Here is a 23700-nt window from a genome sequence, read left to right on the forward strand (position 1 = left end):
AGAAAAAAATATCCCGAGATAAAATGACGTTTCCTCCGCGATATTTATTTCTTTTATGTCTTGTAAGAGAGTTTACATGTTAAATTATATATATGGATACAAATCATATGGAGACAACCACACGTTGCACTGATCCCTTATATTATTTATCGTGGGGATAAATAATTAGGTAGGAGAGAAAAAGAAAACACACAACTATATACTTTTAGTTTTACTTATCACGCAAGGCACATATCCACTCTACTCGCGATTAATCGCGATCAATACCAGTTATACCTATATATGTTCGCGATCGCGTTGGTTTTGTTGTTGTTTGTCGTCTTTCGTATTTCGACAGTCAATCTTCAAATTCATATTTCCTGTTATTAACGCATTGCGAACGTGATGTATAAATTCCTATTTACCCGCTGCAACCGTATCGAGTTACGACGTGAGAAGCGAAAAATTACGAATCTCTTTCTCTTGCATTATATGTAGACATAAATTAATACTTTTTTATACACCGTCTCAAGTAGCAAGCTGATCTTATTCGATGTTTTATTTTGATGTCAAAAGGTAACGCGCGCCATTTAGACATTAAAGTAACGACAAATAAAACGTCAGCTGCTACCTGGGACGCGCCGCATGTTATATAGACTCTATATAGACTGATGAAATATATTATATAATATTTTTATTTGTAAAGATACTCCTAACATTTTTCTTCTTTTTTTATATTTTTATTAATATTATTAGTCATTCTTTACTATCATCGATTAGTAATAAAAAATATAATGGATTAAAAAGTTTCCTTTTCGACTTGTGGATTAATAAACAGCTATAAATCTTGACTAACTATCGTATGATTCATTTTTGACGGAAATACAGATTTATATAAATTATCATACCGAATTATATTGATGATATAATGAAAAGGAAACATCGAATCTATTTTATCAAATCGTAATCGAACATGGTTGTTGACACAAAAAAATCAATCTATCTTAATGTGCATGAGAGAAAATTCCTTCAAAAAGACGCTTTTAACGTTATAATTCAATACGGCTGCAATGAAGAAACGAAGGAGCCTTAAACTGCCCTCCGGACGGACGAACTTGGACGGACTCTGAAAAGGCGTGAATTAGAGCGTAAAAATTGACACACCAATTCAACTAAATTAGTTATTATATCACACACCAGGATAATTAGTATCGTCTCCGACAATTGTACTCTAATGTTATCGTGTAGTCGTACACGTGATAATAAAACGCGAGACTTATGTGCGGGGTGTCGCTTGAAATACCGCGACGTCACGAAAACTTCTCTTTTATCATTACTCTACTTTCTTCTAATCGATCTTCTTTCGTCACTGATAAAATTCCCCAAAAATCGATCAAAATTTCAAATTGAGAATCGCAATCGACGTTCTTCGCCAACAATTCATTTTCTAGCTGGAATTTTGTTTTTCGAATTACCTTTAAACTTTTTTTTAGAAAGTATTCTTATTTTATTCGTCATTAAGTTGTTTAGAAAATATTAACGACGCGCTTTGCTAGCACTGAGAAGAATTGTTCGTTTTGTATTGCATTTGGTAAAATGACCGCTGCTGAGGCGAACAGCTCGCGCTCTCAAAACTGCAACTAATAAATCTAGCTTTGATTTATTTCGTTGACATTTTGTACGTATTGTTTTTAAAATCGCCTATTTTATCATATTCCCAACATGATTTGGAGTAGAATTCTATATACGTTGAACAATCTTTCAATCGTCGAGTGGCATTTCTCGAGACACCCCACTTACAACAGTGTAGGAATCTAACGCATACTTCTACGTTTCATCTATGAGTACTATGGTTCCATACAACGAAACATCGCCGTAATCACGATATCACTAATTATGGTAATTAATAATAATTCCTAATCGTCCAGAAAGAGAGAGAGAGAGAGAGAGAGAGAGAGAGAGGGGGGAAGGGAAGGACGACATAGGAATAATAAAATAGAAACCGCAGTTGCGCTGTGTATCCTGCTCGATATATACAGAGTTATTAATACTTTAACGTATAAATTTATGAATTAATGATTTGTTAACTTCCGGAATCTAGAAATGCTATTTTCAATCGGGCGCATTATGTTTAAATACTTGTCTGTATCTTTAGATTCCGGAAGGATTAAAGTGTCAATGAACCCTTTGTAATACTTGTCGCAACTGATTCGCAATTGATTGATTGCGATGCGTCTCTTCTAAGATGCGTGTTATACATTTTCTCCTCTTGCGCGATAAAAATCGAAGCAGGAGACACTGGAAAGTGTCATTTAAATGCAACGATAGAAAATATCGTATGCATTACGCTAATCGATCGATCTGACATATATATAACGCATTTTGCTTAAGAATACACAAGGGATACTTTCTAATTATTCCAAGGCACGATGCGTGAATTGTTTTGCCGCAAGGAGTACGGTCATTCTCCAGGCAAGGAGGAATATCGGTGCAAAAGAATGAAACTCCAAAACAGACTCGACGATTAAGAAATCAAGAAAGAAAATCGAAATGGATCACCAATGGCTAAGCAGGTGCGAGTTGAATATAAATGAAGAGATGCGGCGAGAAAACAAATGTCCGAATAAATATCAAGAATTGTTATACAAAACTGCAGAAACTGTATCTATATTTATAGAAATAACGAATTTCTCTCGTTACATCGAAAAGAATGCCGCTTATGTCTCTAAATTCATGAAATATATCAAAAGCACTGATGTTGCTCATCCGTGTAACACCACCGATTATGGCGAATATTTCGCGGCATAATCTAATAATCGCTTCAATCGAATTACGATGTTCCGTCATGAGTAGCCGTTTCTCGGCATTAATTATGTATCAGTTATATACGTTATGGTTATACGTAACGGCGATTGCTGACGGCGATAATTCTACTGTTTTTCTCTGCAGCCATATTGTACTACGACATCAGACACGAGGGCTCATGTAAATTTTTTTTTCACACAAGTTTACACGTTACATTAGTCATATGTACATACTATACGTATACGCTACGTACTACGCGTCGGAATAAATTAATTTTCTTGCACACCCATACCACGTTTAACAGTAATCGGTAAAGTTTATCAAGGATTCTCTTCTCTTGATTAATAAACAATTGTAAATTTTGATTGGCTATCTTAAAGTTAATTTTCGTTGAAATATACATATATGATTGACTTAACCCATTAAGTCCTGCGAGATCCTTGCGCGCTTTTCTGTTTTACATTTGTAACTCGGATTCTAATCAAAACTTTTAAACAATTAGTATTTAGGGGTAAAATGACTTGCTCCTCTAAATATCAATCGCGGTATAAAAATTTTGAATTAAAACCCAAGTTACGAGGATAAAACAGAAAAGCGCGTGGTCTGTTAGAATTTAATGGGTTAAAGATCGAATTAATCCAGAATAATAAACGCACGCGAATAAGTATACGAGAAAGCTAATTTACTTCAATGTATAAAGAGGAAAGAAAAGGGAAAAAGGTTGACGTGCCATGCGATTCGCCTCTCGCTTCTCGCGTCACAGTTCAATGCGGTTCCAATAAGGAAACAGGAGCTTTAAGACCATCTGCCTGAGCGCGTTCAAATTGCGACGTTACAATCATTCGTTATATCGTTTACGCTTTTTAACTCACTGTTAAGGAAGAAGAAAGAAGATACGCTCGCTTTTCTCTCTCTGGCCTTTCTTCCCTAACGGCACTTCTGTTCTCATCTCGCCTCGACCTCGATCGCAAATTAATATCTGACATTTTATATAATAAATACACGATCGAATCAAACTTTTGCGTCTGCCTGCTCTTGGACGTAAAATAGTTTAACGACATAATTGCCATTCGCGCGTTATATCGCAACCACGGAATGGAACGCTCTCGCGAATTCCGATAGAACCAAAAAACTGAGATTTCTCTCAGTCTATTTCGGAGTTCGGAAAATGCCGTTATTCACGCCGTAATTCATCATCGTGTGAAACGGGAAATCGAGGGACGCATGCAGAGAAAACAAGAACGCTTCCGTTCTGTACGAAGAACCGATGATTCCTGAGAGACGGGAAAGAGAGAGGGAGAAGGGAAGGGCGGGGGCATTTAGAGGGAGTTTAGAGGGTGTCCAAGAGATCGAGAAGCTCCAGCTGATTATTCTCGTCCCAGCCAGCGATCAGCAGGCTCGTGAAGTCGTCCTCGCTCAGGCTCACCTGCGTCGACTCCGGCACTTCCGACAGACTGTCCGGGATGGGGGGTGACACGCTACTAGGCGGAGTCTCGTACAGGGTGTTGGACAGGCAGCTGGTGGGCGGCGTGCAGCTGCTGCCGGTATTCAGAGCGTTAAGCGTCGTCGTCGCCGTCGTGGTCGTCGCCGTCGTCGCGGTCGTCGCGGAGGGGGATTGCCTCTTGGTGCCCCGAGATCGCTGCGAGATCATGGAACGCTGGCGCCTGGACCGCTTGCCCTCCTCCATCCTTTCGAGATCCAGCTTCCAGAAGCCGCCCTTGCCCGGCTCGTCCTTGGAGCGCGGCAGCTTCACGAAGCACTTGTTCAACGAGAGATTGTGCCGGATCGAGTTCTGTTCGCGATAAGCGATAGAGATTATTATCGGCAATTTAACGATGTTTGGCACTGAAGCGGCAGAGCCAAAAGTTTTCCTTTTCAAAGTCAGAAAGCGAGTGAAACGAAAACTTATACAAATTAGATGAAGTAGGTACATTTAATTGTTGATTAATTTCAGGAGAAAAAGAAAGATGGAAACTACAAACGTAAAGTCCGCTTTACCTGCCAGGCTGGATCGGCGTACTTGTAAAACAAGAAATTCTCTCGGATCCACGCGTAGATGTTCGAAAGGGAAACCTTGTTATTGTTGGCTCGCATCGCAAGACAAATGATTGTGGCGTAGGAGAACGGCGGCTTCGCATTGGGATCCGTTCGATATTTGTCGGCATTTTCCGCGAGATCTAATAAAAATAGGGAAATCGAAAGAAAATTTATACCCGCTCAATTGTACACATGTGCGACATTATTACGGGTTGTATTTTTAGCGATTTTCTCATTCCGCGATTCGAAGATCGATATATCATCTAGACACAATTATCCGCAAAAAATTGATCAAACGACTTGAAAATTTCATCGAGGTTCTCGATATACAGCGAGAAATAAGGCAGGAGACAAACAAATTTTTATAACTTGTATATCTCTTGGACAGCATTTTTTTATAAAGAAGCGATAAGGTTCCATACAATTTTCCTCAATTTTTAATATAGATTAAAAAGTAATAAAAAATTTTATTTTATAAATTATGTTTAAATTATTTTGTTAATTTTCGAGATTTTACCGTACACTGTTAAATATTAAAGACCAAAATTGAAACCACAATACCTTGCTTGAGATAAATAACATTTTGTTATTTTTAGCTATCATGTGTGTCAAAATTTATTATTTTAACACAAACAATATTATTCTAACTCCACTTGGTTTATTTAAATTAACGTTGTTTTAATTAAATTAACAACATATTTAGCAGAAGCAGTGGCGGCCTATAAGAATAGTTAAAAATGACTAAAATTGAGTATAATTTGATACTATGATGTTAACAGTGTATAACGATAATAACGAGGGCACGCGTGCGGGGTTCTCCGGTTCCGAGTTAAATCCTTGAAACCTGGTTACCTAGTTCGGCCTTGACCAAGGGCGACAGCTTCTTCGGGGGTTGGCGGGCGAGCGGCGGTGGCGATGGCGAGCAGGGTGGCGTCGGCAGGCCGGACGCGCTGGTGATATCAAGCGACTGCAACCAGGAGAGGCTCGTTAACTCGGCCTCGACTCCGTCGTAGTCGTCTGTGCTGTCCATGCTGCCGATGTCCGCCGCGGCGGCGACGGCGATGGCGGCAGGCGGGCTGTCCTCCGTCGATACTTCAACTTCCGCTAGGTCGATCCTCATTTTTGCTGTCTCTCATCACCCAGCCTCCAGCGTGCCAGCGCGAGAAGCGCCTAAAAATCAACGGTTCCCCGTTTCCGCGTTAATTTCTGCTCGGAAGAAGCGTTTCTTCGCGTTTTCAGAGGTATCGTCGATCGAATTGTTCGAGTTATGGGCTTCGTAAATAGGTGACGAGGGCGCGAATAATTTTGTTCGGAAGGCAATTCGATGATGGCACTACTTTTCTGGTCCACTCGCAAGCTCGCGATACAAGGGGGTTTGTTCGACGTTGAATTCCGATTGTACTGGTTTCCGGAACCGCTCACGCGGTACCTAGAAACTCCATGATTCACCAGCTCGTGGAAATGTCTCCTGACGTCATAGAGACGACGACCGTGTTCGGCGTAAAACTCTCTCTTTCACCTTTCTTCTTTCATTTCATCTCACGCGCTGGTATTACACGCGTGTGAATAGCGTCCTGCGAACTGATTTACACGCAAACCAGGACCGAGAACCCGAAGCGCTCTTCGGGAGGCAAACGGCGTCAGATAATGCGTCACCCGTTGACACTCGTTCGCGGAAGGGCGCAACATCGATCACAATCCCGCGAGGGTTGGAGAGTTTGGATCGAGAGAAAAGAGAGAAAGATCACAAAAATCGTGGTACCACACTCGAAATTGAAATTATTATTCGCACTTGTTTCCTGGCCGGATAGCGACCCAGGTATACACCGCACGTATGTGCGAAATGAGCGATTAACGACGACTGACCGCGAGCAGAGAGTGGCGCGCACACGGCCACACGGTACGGTCGGGCAAGTTGGACTGGTGGTAGCAAAGGGGTGGAACGCGCTGGCTGGCTAGCTAGTGCCTACCTGCGATCTGACGGAGGCACCTTAGTGCGCGCGTGTGGTGACAGGTGTGCTAGGTTCCCTCTCGCACAGGTGGACCATGCACACGCGTCGGCCAGACCCGCCGACGACCCTCTTTCCTTTTCGTCGACCCTCCCCTAACTAAAAGCAACGGGGGAAGCTCACCCTTCTGATGCCGATCATGGCGTGTATATATATACGAACACGGGCGGCGACGGACGCCGAAATATTTCAGGTCGCAGATGACGTATGTCGATAAAACTATTATATTAATTGAATTAAGAGATACGTCGCTTGCGTAACACCACGTTTTAGCGCCTTGAATCCTTCTTGTAAATATTTGGATACCTACACAGATCCAATTGTTCCGAATATCGAAGCCGGAATCTTTTAAAAAATGTTTAATGTCTTGAAAGTCTTGAACGTCTAGAAAATCTCCGTCTATTAAAATATGAAGTGTTTATGAATTTTTGTTAGCGAATAAAATAGAGAATAAAGTGTTGTAATTACAACACTTTATTCTCTATTTTACTCGCTAACAAAAATTCATAAACACTTCATATTTCCTTAAGGAAAAAAATATATTTTTCTTTCTTAAAACATTCAAAGGTTTCAACACATTCAAGACTTTTAAAATAAGTAAACTTTTCAAGACGCTTCCGTTTCGAATGACATTAGAAAAATCCGAAATTCATATCACATTTTCAAAATAACTCAACGAGTCTTGAATCCATCATTAATTTTAAGTTATCGCAAACTAATTATTTGATAAAAAAATATTCGGTTCTTTTGAAGAAACACGATTCAAATGGATAAATGTTGATATATATATTGCAGTCGCACTTACAGATATCGTTCGGTCTCGATCTAATTACGCGAATATATGTTAAACAGTTTTTTATATTAAATAACACAGAGACACTTATATATATATATATATATATATCAAGTTATTTTAGCAGAAGGCTAAAGCTCTCTGTATAATCGCTGCTAATTATATTCATATCCAAGCGTTTGAACGCGATAAAATTTACAAAATTTTCCTGGCTTTCCAGGAATGGTAATAATTGATTTCAGATTTTCTGAATGTACCATCTACGCGGGAACGTTTCTGATGTCCTCCGAGAACGAACGGTCGGAGGCGGTGGCGGTATACGCGTATTTTCGTCCTGTCTGCGCCGTAAGCGGGGGTGGACGCAGTTCGCCCACTTGCCTTGGTACAGGCGGCCTCCATTGATCGAATCGGGGGAGGCAGCGACCGCCAGTTACGATAAAGCCGGCGTGAGAGAGGGGTAGGAGCCACGGCCATTCGACCGAGACGAGAGAATGGCGCGCAAGATTCACCCCGGACCCTCGTCATCATTGGTCGGCGTCCATGCGGGATCGTTAGTACGAGATTTGTCAGTCCTACTGAATCAACACAGACGCAGGACACGTACACGTTGACGCTTTTGGGCGTTCTACGGAGGATGGGCCCTTCTTCCGGAAGCGGTAGGAAAAATATATCATCCACGGAAAAGTACATCGTTGCAATAAAACGTTGAATTTTAGGTGGACGCTTCCGACTTCGAAATGTGCGCGACAAATTGTTGCTGCCAACAGTAGCCCTTAAATGCAAACATAATTTTCTTATTAACACACATTTCTTTCGTAATGAGGATAATATTGGATTCTCGTCATGCGTCTCGCGAAGAGGTCGCTATCAAACTCACGAAGTTTCTGAAGAGATATATCTCGAAATGTGTTCGTTAGTTACGCGAATTAGGGGATAATTTACTTCAGATTAATGCTATATAAAGTTTTAGACAAGACAGTAGGAAAAGCGAGGTTTTAGTAATTAAGTAATTAATTTTGTTAGTTATATGTATAAGAATCCTATTTGCCTGTGCAATAAAATTTGGCAACCAAGAGAGAAGCAAAATATTATCGTTACTGTATGTTTTACGATGTAACTCATCAACATTTTCTTACGTTGTTAAATCTTCTAGAAAAAATAATTTGCTACACTCTGGTTCAATATCATTTCTCGGACTCGATACATATAAAATATACATAATAATTTTGTAAAAAATTATTTAAAATTGAATTATAATCGCATGCAGCATTTGAGAGGCGCTCTCTTTTTCGGTGTACATGTAATTCAACTTCTTATTTTACATACCGCTAGCTCTTTAGCGACAGAATTTTATATATTGTACTTTCACTTCTGTACCTTTAGAGGTAAAGAATCGTATCTCCATATTATTGTAAGTGTAGAGAAAACAGGGAATAAAGTATAAATAATAAAGTAATTTAACTGACATATTTTTAATAGTTCAACTATCAATAATACAACTGAATTATAATATAGACTAGACTAGACTAGAATAATATAGACATAAGGCTCTTTATCAAAGCTCGTGGTATATTAAAAAAAATATATAAACTCCATTTTGACACAAACTGGAGATACAATTCTTTTATCTCTAAAGTACAGATATATATATTCGTGATTTAACGTATAAAACTGAACTTTTGTCGTTTCGGTCGAAAACGAAAGAATTCGAACCCGAGGAGAGAATCTCTTCACGCAGGGACAGAACCTTGCCGGAAGAGCAAGGAGGGCCCGAGAAGAAATTCGGACGAACGCCATCGCCGAGGACCTGCCCCATCATCGCGGCTACATCGTCGTCGGTGGAAATATCTGCGCGGCCGATCAATAATCTTCTGGGAACATCCGCGCGGGGGACGCGAGGGAACGTCCCCCTGTCTGCCATGCCGTGGGCCGTGAGTTAACCCGGCTGGCCGGCCACCACGTTGAAGGCAGAAGGTGGTGGTAGCGGAGCAGCAGCACCCAGCCCAGTATCAGCAACCGGCGCGGCGGCAGCGTGCACCTGCCGCGTTCTCCCCGCGCGGCGCGCGGCAGGTCGCGTGAGTCACTACCACCACGTTTCGTTTACGTTTTACGTTTTACGTTTGCGTCGCTGCACGCTTTCGCGCAAAGCGACGTATTACGTGCGACAACGTAACATTAGGCGTCGCGTAATGTAAAAAGACGTAATGAGACCGGTATAGCGTTGTACACTATATCCGCGTTCGCGCGTTCCGAATCGATTCGCAATGTCGCAAGACGATCTATTTCCGCTGACGTTCACCGCGCTTCGATTACGTCGAATAATATAACGCGCGTTATAATCGCGCGATTATAACTATTGTAAGTCGATCATGATTCATGATTTCAAGGGGGATGGGAAAATGGGGGGTATTATAGCGCGCGACGAAGCAGCGCTTATTGCTCTCGCTGCATTCCGTCGACTTTTTGGAACGATACGAGATTTTTTCCGCTTCTTTTGCCGAATCAAAATGCGATACGCGCCGCAGGGGATGCGAACGGATGGGGTCACGCTACAGGGGTCTCCTTGGGAAAACGCGAGGGGGGCTCGGTGTCGGTCGCGCGTCCTCCCGAGAATGTGACGGGTCATCGCGAATAGGAATGATGTGGTCGCATTTCAGTGGGCGATTTAAAAGACCGGACGGTCTATCGCGCGGTCGAGGGGGGAGGGAGAGGGCTTACGGATATAGACTCTCCGACGCGGACGCGCGCCCGGAGTTCCGGGAGGGCGGAGCGGCTCGCGCATCAAATATTCAAGAGAATTGATTCCGGGGGCAGCGCGGAGCTGCAGCAGCAGCAGCAGCAGCAGCAGCAGTAGCAGCAGCAGGCATAATCTACGACTATTCGCGACGATAATCGTCGCCAATGTATGTCCGCGAAGCCGTGAAACCCTTACGGTCAATCGTCTCTCTTTCTCGGCGTTAAGGACGCACGAAGAAGAAAAAAAGAAAGAAAAAAAAGATACCGAGCGACGTTGCCGTCGTCTAAAAAATTCCTATTGCTCTGTCGAGAGATATATTCCCAATATTATTTTTTAACAATCTTTTTCGAAACACTCCCTGTTTCCAATCGTCTCTCTCACTCAAGAATGTATCTGTACCTTATAGCGTTTTTCACTGACAGAGCCAGGGCGCACTCAGTGACCATTAAAGCAATCGTAACAAAACCAACGAAAAGTTTATTGTTAATATAATTGGGATAAATCATGAAATCCTCAAAATTCTTTATTGCACTATTTGGTAAAATATGTACTGAGTATTTTATCAGTCAAAATATTTGCATTTTACTTTAAATATTAGAAACTAAATCAGTGTACAACGGCTTTAATGTGCACTGAGTGCGCACCAGTTCTGCCAGTGAAAAACGCTATTTGATGTACCTGTAGGTAAAAAATTGTAGGTTTTGTTAAAATAGAGTTAATATAGATTATACCAGATTAATACCGTTTTCAATATACCAGAAACTTAAATTGTTTAATAGTAAAAGGTTTTACGTCTGTTATTACTAGTTCCTAAAATACAATGTTTGGAATAAATCATATTGAAAATGTCTTAATTTCAGTGTCTTAATTTTAGTCAGGTATACAGCATGTTATTGACAATTGTACTATTAAACATGTTAGTTAAATTACTTTAAATTTTGTTTTCTCTGAATTCACATAATAATGGAGATACGATATTCTTTATTTCTAAGGTACAGATATGAAGAAAAATACCGAGCAACGGTTGCCGTCGTCTAAAAAATTATCCTATTGCCATCGAGAGATATATTCCCAATATCATTTCTTAATAATCCTCTCGAAACGATCTTTTTGTTTTCGAGCGATTTCTCGCTAGATTTCGGAATTTGTTCAACAAAACAACCAATCGTTAGAAAATCGCTATGGCGCATTTCTTTTGTCACGTAATTTTTTATCGCGCTGGTTTTCACGGCAGTTCCACGTCTTTTTGACAGTCCAAAGAAACATAAAATTATTTACTCACCCTGATTCGAATTAGCGCGAGCTACTGCTTCCTTCGAATTATAAGCTTCGCCGACCGACGGGGACGGGGACGGAGAATTGTCAAACGGCGGACGGTCTTCGCATCACACTTTGGAAATATCGTCCGTGGATTATTTCAGTCTGTTTCAGTTCGAAATTGATGAATATTTGATCAATCCTCGCGATGTTTTACATACGTTATAAATTACAATGCAACACTACCTGCCAGTGTCACGCGCGACGCTAAGTTATCAGGATATTAACTGAATATTCTTGTTCGATTGATCACAATTCTGCGTCGACGACTCGGCGATTTCGTTCGTCACCTCTTCGCAAAAATCCGAGATCGTTTCAGCGAATTGGCCGCGGTGGTTCTGTCCGAACTAACGACCGGTCACTGGAGGCGCACTGGCACCGTCAACCACCATAGCGCCATTCTACCGCCATCTTCTTACCTGTGCAAACGGTACCACTACGACAGGTACGGCAGGTGCGCGTACACGATCGTCCAGGGTTATCGATCACAGTCATTATCTCGCTCCGGCGAAGTTTGCTCTCGCGCGGGAAACGCGACGAGACAGTTCGACCCAGGACGAACCTAAATACAACGATCTGCGAGGGTTGTGACACATAATTACCCCTATTTTGTCGAGAGAACATCTTCTTTCGCGAGAGGTAGATTTGTGAATTCGCGGCACCAAATTGCGCGATCCTTCCTTTCCCTTTTTTTTTTTTTAATCACTTCGAGTTATTATTTTGAAGAACGATTTGATCGGATAGGATCGAAGGAGGAAAGTGTGATAATCGGCAGTCCCCTACCGCATTCGCAACGGCGAAATTACACCTGGACCCGCAGCTTTTAGAACCTGCCGGTAGACGAGCCGCCACGTGGAAGATAAGAGGGACTCGCCGGTTGTGTGGTGTGTGTGTGTGTGTGTGTGTGTGGAGTCACAAGGAATTAGCAAGGCGTAAAAACTTGGCGCACGCCAAGTCGGGGAAACTCGGGCGAGGAGAGATACGAGAGAGAGAAAAAAGGAGAAAAGAGCTGCGAGTGTCGATGATTTATTTCCATTACATTACAGCACTCCTAACATTTGATACTCGTATTTAAATCTGTCCTAAGAAAATCCTCAAAAAACAGCCAATGCGAGTGTATCTTAGATTTATCATCTTGGCGACTAGTCCGCCGAGCACTCTTATAATGCTCCTTACAAAAGATCGTGGAAATCAGGACTTTAGGCAAGATATAATTATGCGTATATACAGGATGAACTGTAACTCGTGAGGCAAAGACGAAAAGACCGATTGTCTGCGTAGAAATAAATCGGATAAGACGTTTAAACGCCTTCTTTATGAAGCGTCATTTTCAATAAGAAATCAGATTTGTAAAGTTGAACGCGCACTATTTATCTTGATGATAACCGGCAGTTAAAAAATTGTTCTTTGTAACATCTATTATTGCCACATCGCAAGTTCTCGATATTCTATTACTTGTATCATACTGCGAGTCATACTATTGTAACTCGCGATAAGATAACTTGAGGAAATTTTAGTAGAATCGCTTTAGAAAGTAAATCGTTATGAACATTTGCTGATACAAATAGAAATAACAATAGGCAGATATTTGATGAATTTTTAAATCTGATTTTCTCAAACAAATTGCTTCATGTACGAAAATGTCATATTTTTTTTCGACTTATCTCTACACGAATCGCTTCTTTTTCGTATGTACCACGAATTGCGGTCCGCTGTACAGGTACAGGTACATATATATACACATATATCCGCATACATATGTGCATACGTACGTGCATACGCATACGTATGATCCGCTGGAAATTCACTTGGATAAGTCGCGCTATCGCGAAAGTTACATGAACTGAGGGAAATGCTGTCGGGGCGCGACGTGGATCTAGGAATCATATTGAACGAGCGAGAAAGAGACGAGAAAAGAGGATGACGGAACAAGAGGAGGAGAAAAGGACGTACGCGATCACCACTCGATACTTAACAAATGCCAGCTCGCCGACCTACATCTCGATACTCGTTCCATCGCGTATACAGTGGTTCCACGACCACGAGAATACAAATTCTAAGTGAGACGACGACGCACGTCGACAAAAACAATCGGTCGGTTTCGCTATCTACATTAGATCGTTGGGAGTGCGACAATACCGTTCGTATCGGTATTCGGAGGGTGAAAGTCTGAAGAGGACTGCAAAAACCGAGGTACTGACGTGTGACATGCCCCGCTGTCGCCCCGCCGCTTTAATTACCGACTCTTATGGTTGATTGGTAGTGAACGGTGTCACTCCGTTATTAGCCATATTGTCCAGAACACCGCTGATGTACGCCGCGACGTCAATCGTCGCTTCCTCGGCTTGCCTGATGAACGGATGCTCCAGCAGTTTATTGTACTTCGGTCGCTGCGTCTCCTCCTTAATTAAACTTAACAAACAATACAAAACAATTTTAATTCCGAAAGGAATCGTCTCGATTGTCTCGGTGTATAGGAAGATACAAAGTTACTCTACCATGTATTCACAAAGTTCACAAAGTCCATAGTGAAGTGATTGCCGTTCTCATTGGGGGAAAGCCGCGGCGGATCACCTTGCACTACTTGATAAAGTTGTTCGAAGACAGAGTTCCACTTTGGGTACGGAAAGTATCCTGTAGCAACCTCCATCATCGTAATACCTAATGACCACACATCGCTCCGCACGTCGTAACCACGTGCGCGTTGCGGGTCTATCCTTTCCGGCTAAATAAATACAACGATATTTATAAAGCACGGACAAATAGCTATCTCGTTTCAGGGTTATTTAATTTCACCCGCTGTAAAACTTACAGCCATGTACGGTCTACAACCAGCATCCCGAGTCCTCGCAATCGAGTCTACAAGCTGGCCAGATATACCGAAGTCGCACAATTTTATATTACCTCGACGATCCAATAAAATATTACTAGGTTTCACATCCCTGTGAATTATTCTCAGCTTCTCCTTGAGGTAATTCAGCGCCTTCACAGTGGCCACTGTGATTTTGCCTAGAATACATTCCGGTATCCTCTCGTTTAATCTCTCATAGATGAACTTGTAAAACTTATCTAACGATGTGTCCATAAGTTCCATGCAAATCCAACAATCCCCCTGTACGTGAAAAAAGAAAATAACTCCAATTGTTTGCGTCATTGATACCAACGATATCGTCGAGTTACACACATACCTCTTTAAACAAAGCCCCATAAAATTGCACGATACACGGGCACTCGTTTGATTTCATCACAACTTCTAAATCCATTAACAGTTGCTTTTGTTCTCTTTCGTCCACGGTAGAGCGGATTCTCTGAAATACAAGTAATATAATTAATATAATTAAAATATAAATTCAAATAACTTTTATATACAAGTTCTACCAACTAGTTTGAATAGAATTAAGTGAGATGTGCAAAAGAGTGACAATCAAATCGCCGCCTACCTTCACAGCCATAACGGTATTGCTTATCCTATGAATCATCTTATTTACAGTTCCAAATCCTCCCCTTCCTATCTCTCCGAGATCCTGCAGATCCTCGCTCGTGAAATCATACACTACGTCTGTAGATAACTGTAATTTACCAGTAGACTGCATAGACTGGCACATTCGTAGTTTGTCTCTACAAACAAGCTCCATTGTAATTTATCTCAAAAGATATGTCTCCTTTCTGTTTTTAATTCCATACCTTGCCTTATCAGGAAGAAATTCTTGCTGCTGTAACGTATTGCGAGGTCTGGCTGGCAGCTTAGGTAGAGATAAAGGCAGACTTGGGCGGGAGGATCTGTTACATCACGAATGGAAAAGTCAGTCTTGTTACGCGGAAGTGACAAACATGAAATTATTTTGCTTGCTAAAAATCTCACATTGGTGGACACGCCGTGGCTCCTGTCGAATTCGACAACGAGGAATTTGTGGAATTGGCAAACGACAAATTATTGCCCTGCGTTTGGAAACTAAGCTTCAGCTGTCTTCGCCTCTCTGTAACAGAAGGAAGAAGTAGAAAGAATGTAATGAAGAAAATTGTCCTAACAGCTCAAAGATCTCTGTCTCTTTTTCGTTTTCGGAGATCGCGCAACTTCCAACGTACCCGACATCTCGTTCTGAACGTCATTGTTTGTTCGAAAGTCCATTCGTGGAAAGCTGAAGGATCTGCAGGAACCTGCAACGTCGAGGATTCGATTAGAAGGTAAACGAAAAACAACCCTGGTTGGTAAGCTGGTCCTCGCGAGATTCGCCGCAATCGCACCGCGGTCGATCAGGTTAGGTTTTCCATGATCGCGGTCGACGGCAACGTACCCTGGCCGGTCTGACCGGACGAGTTGCCCTGATTCTCCGCCATTCCGGGCCGCAGGCAGGGATCGCCCACGAGGCTCGCGTTTCGCGACCGCACGGTAAACCGTCAAAGGCGCTCCTCTTAGGAGACCTTCTCGCAGGATCTCAACGGTCTGGCATATGCGTTGCGCGACAGTCGCACCATTTGTAGTATTTGTACGGTCTCGCGCGATCCGGAAGCGGCAACAGCGATCCCGTCTCCCTTCACCGCGTTGGCGTTCCGTGGCCCGATAACGTTCGCGCGCCGAGTAGAATTCGTTAATCCTCGCGCGACGATCTCGCCACTCGCCGTAAACCGTAAACCCGTCACGAGCACTCGGCCGCTCCGCAGCGGACACACACACACACGGCCATTTTCGTGTGTTGCATTTTCCGACGCGCCGCCTGAGAAAGTGCAACTCAACTACGTCGTTTCGCTCGGTAACCGCACATGGTTTGCGTCCGTGCTAATGGTTCGTGTCCGAACTAGCCAGCAGGAGGGGATATTCTAGCCGCGCCGGCCGCGGCGGCCGCGCTCGACAAACCTGTAGAGGCCCTCCACCACCCCCCCCCCCGACTTTAATCGGCGGTCCTCTTTTCTTTCCATGTGTGCTTTTTTATTATTTATAATTTTTTCTTATCATAAAAATTACATTTAAAAAATTTATTTTACATTAAAAAATAGAAAATGTACAGAATTGTTATACATTTATGTAAAAGACAATAAATTTAAATATAATACGTTACAAAAAAATTCGAGATATTTATATACTTACATTTATATTACAAATACATTTTCTGTTTCGCGAGGTAGAGGAGCGGAAAACAATAAAATTCATAATTCTCATATAATAGTGTTCGTATTTAATGAAATAAGCGAATGCAAAAGATTACTTTGACAAATCATTATGGTTACCGGAATATTTATTACCGAAAATATAATATGTTTAATATATCAACGCGACGCGATTTTGTAAACGCCTAACTTTCCCGAGCGCGGTGCGGGTGTGTCGTTCCGCAGACACACAACGCGACGCGATATCTTAAACGCCTAACTTTCTAAGCGTGGTGTAATATTTAATGTGTACTTTTTGAGTTATTATTAAAATTATAATAATAATAAATATAATTATATTTATTATTATTATATTAAAGTTATTACTATTATTTCGTCTACATCTTTTTTCAACTATCGAATTATATCCTCTTGTCCCTCTCTCTGCCCGAATCCCTACCTATACCGTGTGTATCCCTACCTACCCGTATTTCGATCTATAGTCCTACCAATATTTCCATTTTACCCCAAAAATATTTCTATTATTAATTCCGTTATTTATTTGAGAATATTGATTGTCCGTTTCTTTGTGACCCGTTCTTTTAATTTGAAATTGTAATCGAGTACGGACAAAATAATTACTTTGCGTTATATAAATATCTCAATTATATTGTACAAAAAATTAAAATTTATAATGTTGACAAAATTAAAAAATAATGGAAAATTTCTCGATGTAAAAACCGACCGCGAAAATACGAAGATGCGTTCATGCAGTATACGCATCTTGAAAGTGCGTATCAAGTAAGATATATAAAATAAATGACGTGAAATCCGAGAAAAAAAAACTTCCCACGTGATATATATTAATATTATAATTGGATATTTTTTATAATAATCAACAACCGCATTGCTATAATCAAATAATATAAGTACGCAAATCTTTACTTATCGACATAAATGTATCTCATTATATTTTTCACTTTCTACCTGCAACATTATTTTTGATATAATATAGTTAAATATAGTAAAATTGAATAATTATACTATACAATTAATTTTAAAATAATTTTAAAAGTTTTAGTGTTTCTCGACAAAATATTTAGAATCTCACGTCATATATGCTTGACTGGCACAAAGCCAATTTCTCAATCAAAAATAGATATGGATAGATTACAAAAAATTAGGGTAAAATTGATGCTTTATTAAAATAAATTTTAGCAATTAATAACAATTATCAAGTTTTCCATAAAACAAATTGCATAATAAGACCAAAATATGTTTTATTCGTGTCTAATTTATGCATATTGTAGCTGAAGTTAAATAAATCTTCTAATTTATCCATATTGCACGCTTTTCTTTATACTAATATTTTATATATATATATATATATATATATATATATTGTTTCCTTGCATCAATTTATATTATATTTAATCTTGGATAAACATATAAAAAGGAATAAATGAGAATAAAGGAATAAATAAAACATCCTAACTAATACACAATTTTTCTTTATCTACAGATACTTTTTTTAAACATCTAACATAGTATCTCTTTTGCTTATAAAAAAATAATTCTTTAAAAAAATCAAAATAAAAATTTATCGACTACAATACAATTTAAAAAATCATGACTTTAATTATCAGAGCATTATTTTATTTCTTGTTTTTCTTTCTTGGTTTCTAGTTTAATCGTAAATGGAATTGATCTACGTAAAAAGATTTCAAAAATTTAATTTTTTATGTACTTACAAATTATATTCAATAGTTATTTATAAAGAAAAACGCGGCAGTTCGTCAACGTAACTCGACGAACGATGTTGAACTCTTTGCGAGCTCCGTGCATGCGAAGTGTGCGAGTATTTCCTCAAGCACAATTGCATAATATATCGATAAATAAGTGTGATACCAAGATTAAATATATGCCATAATTAATTTTAACCCATCCATTTTAAGGCACAACGGATCTACGAGATGCAATAATATTTTCATATTATAAATTATTGTAATTCGACATGTACCGGAGATATATTTTTGCTCTGTATTTAATTATTCGTAGATTCGTTACCTCAATATAAAAAATGTCTCATTGACTCACCGATTCGATGCGCAACGGGCGGAGTTATGCAGCCACGTAGCTACGGCGATACTATAACATACAAACGGAAGATTTAAATTAAAAAAGCGCTCAAAATTATTAGCATTTGAAAAGTTGATTGTCTTTCAATAAAATATTTAGCGATAAACGTATCTGTTTATCGAAACAGATCTTTACGGGAATAAAAATTTAGATAACAAATTCTCTTTCTTTAATTACTTTTAACTTAAATATACTTTTAACTTTAAATTAAACACGTCGATTAAATGGAAACACATTATTAACTTTACGTAGCTAAAAGATGATACTTACCCCAAGGTTGCTCCGCCGGTGCCCGATGCCTCTCTCAGGCTTCCTCCTCCTCTCGGGACGTCAGGCTTTCTCTTTCCTTTCCTCCTTCTCCTCTCAACGCACAGGACACTCGCGAGAAACACTCGCGGATAATAAACTACACGCGCGCGCGGACTACGTATCGATAAACGTCTTTCTCGCGCGATACTGATGTACGGCACTCCCGTTTAGAAAAGTCCTTTGGTCCGCGTACTTGAACGGCACTCCCGAAGCAAACGCGATCGACGAACCGGCTACGGTTCGTTTATTCAATTAAATCGGCGGACGCGAGTGTACGTTAGCTTCCCCGTCTTTAGATTTTTATCCAAGCGGAACAAGTGTTTTGCTTGGGTAAAATCTTCGTATACCGATGGGTATACTGAGCCTTCCCACCTCGCCATGGTCGTACCCATGGGAAGGAAGTATACTTTACTTTGTAATTGAAATTAAATATCGCACGCACAAAATCTCGCGAAAGCAAAACTGCGTTATTAATATGCACGACGAAGACGCGTGACGCGAGATGATATACGGAGATTACGAAGCACTCTCGAACGCCGCGGGCGCGATGTATCACGGCTCGAATCACTCGCTACACTCGGCCCTCTTTTTCCCTATATACGAAGAGAATCGGAGATAAATCACACGACGGTCGACGCGACAATTCCGGCACAGCGTTCAAAGCGCGACACGAGATACACATTCGCGATTCGCGAGCTCCAGATATGGCGGGACGAGCGATTATCACCCGCGAATATCACAGCGAAACCGCGTCGTTCACAATTGCCGTACATACCTTCGCCTCGACGTCTCGAGCGAGCGCGTCGCGCGACACGTTCATTTCCATTCGTTTCGACAGACACTTGATACGCACGCTTGTCAATTGTTCGACACGCACAGCGCGTACTCGCGTAGCGCGTATTACCGCTTACCGCGGCCCGCGAAACGAGGAAGCAGGATTGCCAATCACCGAAACGTCGATGACTCGAGCGCGCGCGGACCACGAACACTTCCTAACTTCCTACCTGTGCGAACGTCCTCGGGAGAACGATTAACCGAGTCACTCGCGCAGGTAACGCTACTCCGAGCGTTGACGGAAACTAGTGGCAAGTCCGCTCGTCGTCAAAAACAACGTCGAAAACGCGCCGATCTTCGAGGTGAGGTACTACGGAGCTTTCGAGTTCAACGGTCGCGCCGCTAGTACGGGTTGGTACGGACTGCGCGCAGTGCGCGCTGTGCGGTGCCTGGTGCCTACACTGCCTACTACGTCACGGCGCGGCGTCACCGTATCGATCCGCCGCGCCGGCGGCGCGGAGCGGCGGAACGTGATTGGCCAGATTCGGGGGCTCGACTCAACGCGTTCCACCTCTCGCGGCTCGGCGGTTGAGTTGCACTTTCTCAGGCGGCGCGTCGGAAAATGCGACACACGAAAAAGGCCGGGATGGCCTCTCTCAGGTAGTACAGTTTTTCCTACATACGTCAATTTGACGTGCGCGCCAGTTACCAAGTTAGGGATCTCTCGAATTTGGGGAAGATTTTGTTCTCGTCGAGAATCTTTTGGGAAGAATATATGAAATTTAGAGGAATTTTATGAGGGAAACATATAACAATTTACATCTTTGAAGAATTGTTAAAAAATTACGTGCATACAAGCGAATGAAAAATAACTTTAATTCTATTCTAATTTATTATTGCATTGGCGATTAAAGATTATGCGAAATAAAAATTCGAACAAAAACTATTATTTTATTCTTCCGCAAAGATCTAAATTTTTATATTTTTCCTAAAAATTTCTCTAGGCTCGTATTTCTAAAAAATAAATCTTATCTTCAGTCCGCCAGCCTCAAATCTCCAATCGCAGACTTTGGGCCGCAAAGAATATAGAGTAGTGTAACGAAGTGTAGCGAGTGTAGGTGAAGAGTACAGGAGTACGGTGAACGTGAGATCGTCGTGAACCGTCACACGATTAGAAGAATGGCTAATTTGCGTTTATTTGTCGCCTCGGCTGTGAGTTCATCGAACAATTACGGATTGGCAAGGTACAATGGTGAAAAAATTACCGTAAACTATAATTCCTCTTTCTAATAATCTCTTTTTCCAACAATTTTCTTCAACATATTCCACGATCGCTGTCCCATACAATTTTCATACGTTTATCGAACGGTTTCAGATATTACCCGACGAGTCTTAAAAGAGGATACAGCGTCTTTCCGCCACATTATGTTCAACCGATACCCAGGAAAGAAGATCAAGAAGCTCTGTTTCAAAGCGACGAAGCGAAAAAGATAGCGCACGAGCAAGTGAAGCCAGCACTGGTCATGGACACTTGCTCCGAATTTTATGACAAAAGAGTGCTGTGAGAAACTTTTCCAATTTTCTTTAATACGGATTGTCGTGCCATCTCGTAATTTACCCACGTGTGTTCAGGAAATTTATCAATACTCTCATGAAGAACGGAAATAGAAAATTGGCGACGACGTTGGTAACTAATACTTTCGAGAGCGTCAAAAGATTGCAGTTGGAGCGCTATCACAAGGCAACGACGAGCGAGGCGAAAGAGAATATTGAATTGGATCCGTTTGCAGTTTTTCACCGTGCTGTTGACAATTGCATACCAATTCTACAATTAAAGAATTATAGAAAAGGAGGAATCACGTATCAGGTAACATACGTTATTAACTACGTTACGTACGTAGCTGCGGACAAGCTAAAAAATGATCTTTTCAGGTTCCTATTCCAATCGCACCCGTGATGGCGCAGCACAAGTCCATGTTGTGGTTGATACAGGCTGCGAACGAGAAAGACGACGAAGAGAGATTTTATCGCGCACTAGCCAAAGAACTAATAGCAGCTTCTCAGAATCAGGTTCGTAAGCATCTTCTAATAGAAACACATAATTGCTTCTATATCTCGATACATATACCGTGCGCGAGATACGTGTATTACAACGATATTTCTATTGTCTCAGGGTCGTGCGGTTAAATGGAAGCAAGAATTGAACAAGAAATGCCAAGCTAATCGGGCTTACGCGCACTTCAGGTGGATGTAGTTAAGATAGGTTCTACGTATACGTAAATAAAATAATTCTGAAACGTAATGACGCTTTATGGAAGTATCTTATACGAGTTGGACAAAACTGTTAAATCGTTCCCAGAACGTATCTAAAATTTTCAACGTCGACTATCCGTCCGTACTTGATATTTATCTTTAATTTCGGCTTTTGCGAGGCAAACACTATTTTTCTGTATAGAGAATCGGTGATGCTGATCGGATTATCCGACATGGGAAAGATCTCGTCGAGAGGCGTTTCCAAGTCTATCCTCTTCCCCCAATAGTCGACGTAAGATAATATCACTTTCTTTTCGTCCAGTTTCAAGTATACGTATCCTACGAGGTTGTTGCAGAAAAGTCCAAGGGTATGCAACCATAGTGTCATTATAGCTCCTGCGGACAAAAACAGAAAATGTCTATAGGAATCGTATAATCGTTTTGAGAGAAATCTAAAGTAAGTTTACAAGAATTTTACCAGTCGTTATCGTCACGACGGTCAAGTTGAGAGGCAAGATACCAGCCAGATGAAGTCCGACGATCACAGGCGTGGCTGCTCCGGCGAATGTGGTAACCCGACGTTTTACAAAGTTTACACCGCAAACTTGCTTGACAAAAGGAAATATGTAGATTATTTTATAATCGGGGAACCTCGCGGAGACAATTTTCGCCTGTTGCTTTTCTTCGCTTTCCTTTTTCGTTGCGGCGTGACTCAACGTTTTAACGTTCAGCGAATTCAGTCCGATGCTGCTCGGAGCACGATACAAAGACCGTTTGTAAAGGTTCGACAAGAGTCGAGGATACATTGGGCGTTATGTCATAATAAACTATACGCGAACGAAATTGCAACAATAGCGATCCTTCCTTTTTTGAAATGTCTCTCCAGTTGAGGACCGAAGCACCTTCGGTCTTCCGTTAAATTATAATATTGAACCTATTTTATTGTATCCACTGTAAATACATATAGCTAGTCTTTTAGATTGTTCTTCGTGTCTTCTTAACAAAGTTGCATATTAAGTTTTTCTCCTTTATTGGCTCGAGTACACTTTCTTTATCAAAGTAGCAATCACCAATAAAGAGGTTACGTACGAAACGAGATTAGAGAAAGATCGAGCGTTTCCGTGCAACGATAATCGTGAACGTTATTTATTTTTTTTTTATTATCACATTACGATTATCACATCACGAAATGAAATGAGCATTCGTATATTCGAGAAAGGAGCGAAAAGACGAGGACTGCAAGAAAGTACGGAAAGCGCAGCTGTAAGGAGCAGACGTGTAGTGCGGAATGCCATTGCGGGCGTTTTATTCTCTTCCACAAGTCATTTTCGTTTTCTTTTTATACTTAAAAACTGCAATTCTATTGCTGTTATTCAGGCTTAATTACCCATAGAACTGTAAAAAAATGCTAAATAATGAATCTAATATATTTAAAACATCGACAGTCGATAATATCAATACTC

General features: G+C 41.0%; 4 protein-coding genes and 1 long non-coding RNA gene across 7 annotated transcripts; 2 read left to right on the plus strand and 3 right to left on the minus strand.

Annotated features, from left to right (window-relative positions):
* Positions 1-24: 24 nt before the first annotated feature.
* Positions 25-12537, minus strand: LOC143898165 (uncharacterized). Of its 2 annotated transcripts, none has more exons than XM_077407457.1 (4): positions 11643-12537; positions 5674-5991; positions 4783-4961; positions 25-4576 (listed from the first exon to the last, which is right to left on the minus strand). In XM_077407457.1, exons 2-4 carry the CDS (start codon positions 5939-5941, stop codon positions 4115-4117), a joined length of 909 nt encoding a protein of 302 aa, XP_077263583.1. In that variant the 5' UTR covers positions 5942-5991; positions 11643-12537; the 3' UTR covers positions 25-4114. The 2 variants fall into 2 exon arrangements, with proteins under 2 accessions (XP_077263583.1, XP_077263585.1); XM_077407459.1 differs by lacking the exon at positions 11643-12537 and adding an exon at positions 6792-6928.
* Positions 6933-9224, plus strand: LOC143898168 (uncharacterized). The gene is made up of 3 exons (XR_013257129.1): positions 6933-7035; positions 7844-8279; positions 8340-9224. It is a non-coding gene; the product is annotated as an uncharacterized LOC143898168 (long non-coding RNA).
* A 150-nt stretch (positions 12538-12687) lies between the features above and the next one.
* LOC143898164 (dual specificity mitogen-activated protein kinase kinase 4) lies at positions 12688-19996 on the minus strand. Of its 2 annotated transcripts, XM_077407456.1 has the most exons (10): positions 19172-19996; positions 18860-18910; positions 15764-15835; positions 15540-15654; positions 15362-15457; positions 15118-15295; positions 14866-14985; positions 14490-14789; positions 14176-14402; positions 12688-14089 (listed from the first exon to the last, which is right to left on the minus strand). In XM_077407456.1, the coding sequence occupies exons 3-10, from the start codon at positions 15804-15806 to the stop codon at positions 13924-13926; spliced, it is 1245 nt and encodes a 414-aa protein (XP_077263582.1). In that variant the 5' UTR covers positions 15807-15835; positions 18860-18910; positions 19172-19996; the 3' UTR covers positions 12688-13923. The 2 variants fall into 2 exon arrangements, with proteins under 2 accessions (XP_077263582.1, XP_077263581.1); XM_077407455.1 differs by lacking the exons at positions 18860-18910; positions 19172-19996 and adding an exon at positions 15973-16518.
* A 736-nt stretch (positions 19997-20732) lies between these two features.
* On the plus strand, positions 20733-22286 carry Mrps7 (mitochondrial ribosomal protein S7). Its single transcript, XM_077407460.1, has 5 exons — positions 20733-21228; positions 21360-21545; positions 21617-21851; positions 21917-22054; positions 22158-22286. Exons 1-5 carry the CDS (start codon positions 21164-21166, stop codon positions 22236-22238), a joined length of 705 nt encoding a protein of 234 aa, XP_077263586.1. The 5' UTR covers positions 20733-21163; the 3' UTR covers positions 22239-22286.
* LOC143898167 (transmembrane protein 186-like) lies at positions 22274-23538 on the minus strand. The gene is made up of 2 exons (XM_077407461.1): positions 22716-23538; positions 22274-22633 (listed from the first exon to the last, which is right to left on the minus strand). The coding sequence occupies exons 1-2, from the start codon at positions 23041-23043 to the stop codon at positions 22329-22331; spliced, it is 633 nt and encodes a 210-aa protein (XP_077263587.1). The 5' UTR covers positions 23044-23538; the 3' UTR covers positions 22274-22328.
* Positions 23539-23700: the final 162 nt, after the last annotated feature.

This window comes from Temnothorax americanus, unplaced genomic scaffold (assembly GCF_048541705.1).
Source record: "Temnothorax americanus isolate GAGA-0224 unplaced genomic scaffold, ASM4854170v1 Scaffold22, whole genome shotgun sequence".
In the NCBI taxonomy this organism is placed as follows: domain Eukaryota; kingdom Metazoa; phylum Arthropoda; class Insecta; order Hymenoptera; family Formicidae; genus Temnothorax; species Temnothorax americanus.

Coding starts and splice junctions, on each gene's coding strand:
- Mrps7 (XM_077407460.1), top strand. CDS start 21,164: ATGGCTAATTTGCGTTTATTTGTCGCCTCGGCTGTGAGTTCATCGAAC. Junction 21,229..21,359: donor AACAATTACGGATTGGCAAG/GTACAATGGTGA, acceptor GAACGGTTTCAG/ATATTACCCGACGAGTCTTA. Junction 21,546..21,616: donor TTTTATGACAAAAGAGTGCT/GTGAGAAACTTT, acceptor ACGTGTGTTCAG/GAAATTTATCAATACTCTCA.
- LOC143898164 (XM_077407455.1), bottom strand. CDS start 16,015: ATGGCGGAGAATCAGGGCAACTCGTCCGGTCAGACCGGCCAGG. Junction 15,836..15,972: donor GTCCGGTCAGACCGGCCAGG/GTACGTTGCCGT, acceptor TCGACGTTGCAG/GTTCCTGCAGATCCTTCAGC. Junction 14,986..15,117: donor ATACCGTTATGGCTGTGAAG/GTAGGCGGCGAT, acceptor CTTGTATTTCAG/AGAATCCGCTCTACCGTGGA.
- LOC143898165 (XM_077407457.1), bottom strand. CDS start 5,941: ATGAGGATCGACCTAGCGGAAGTTGAAGTATCGACGGAGGACAGCCCG. Junction 4,962..5,673: donor CTTGGTCAAGGCCGAACTAG/GTAACCAGGTTT, acceptor TATTTTTATTAG/ATCTCGCGGAAAATGCCGAC. Junction 4,577..4,782: donor ACGCCGATCCAGCCTGGCAG/GTAAAGCGGACT, acceptor TATCGCGAACAG/AACTCGATCCGGCACAATCT.
- LOC143898167 (XM_077407461.1), bottom strand. CDS start 23,043: ATGTATCCTCGACTCTTGTCGAACCTTTACAAACGGTCTTTGTATCGT. Junction 22,634..22,715: donor CGTCGTGACGATAACGACTG/GTAAAATTCTTG, acceptor TTTTGTCCGCAG/GAGCTATAATGACACTATGG.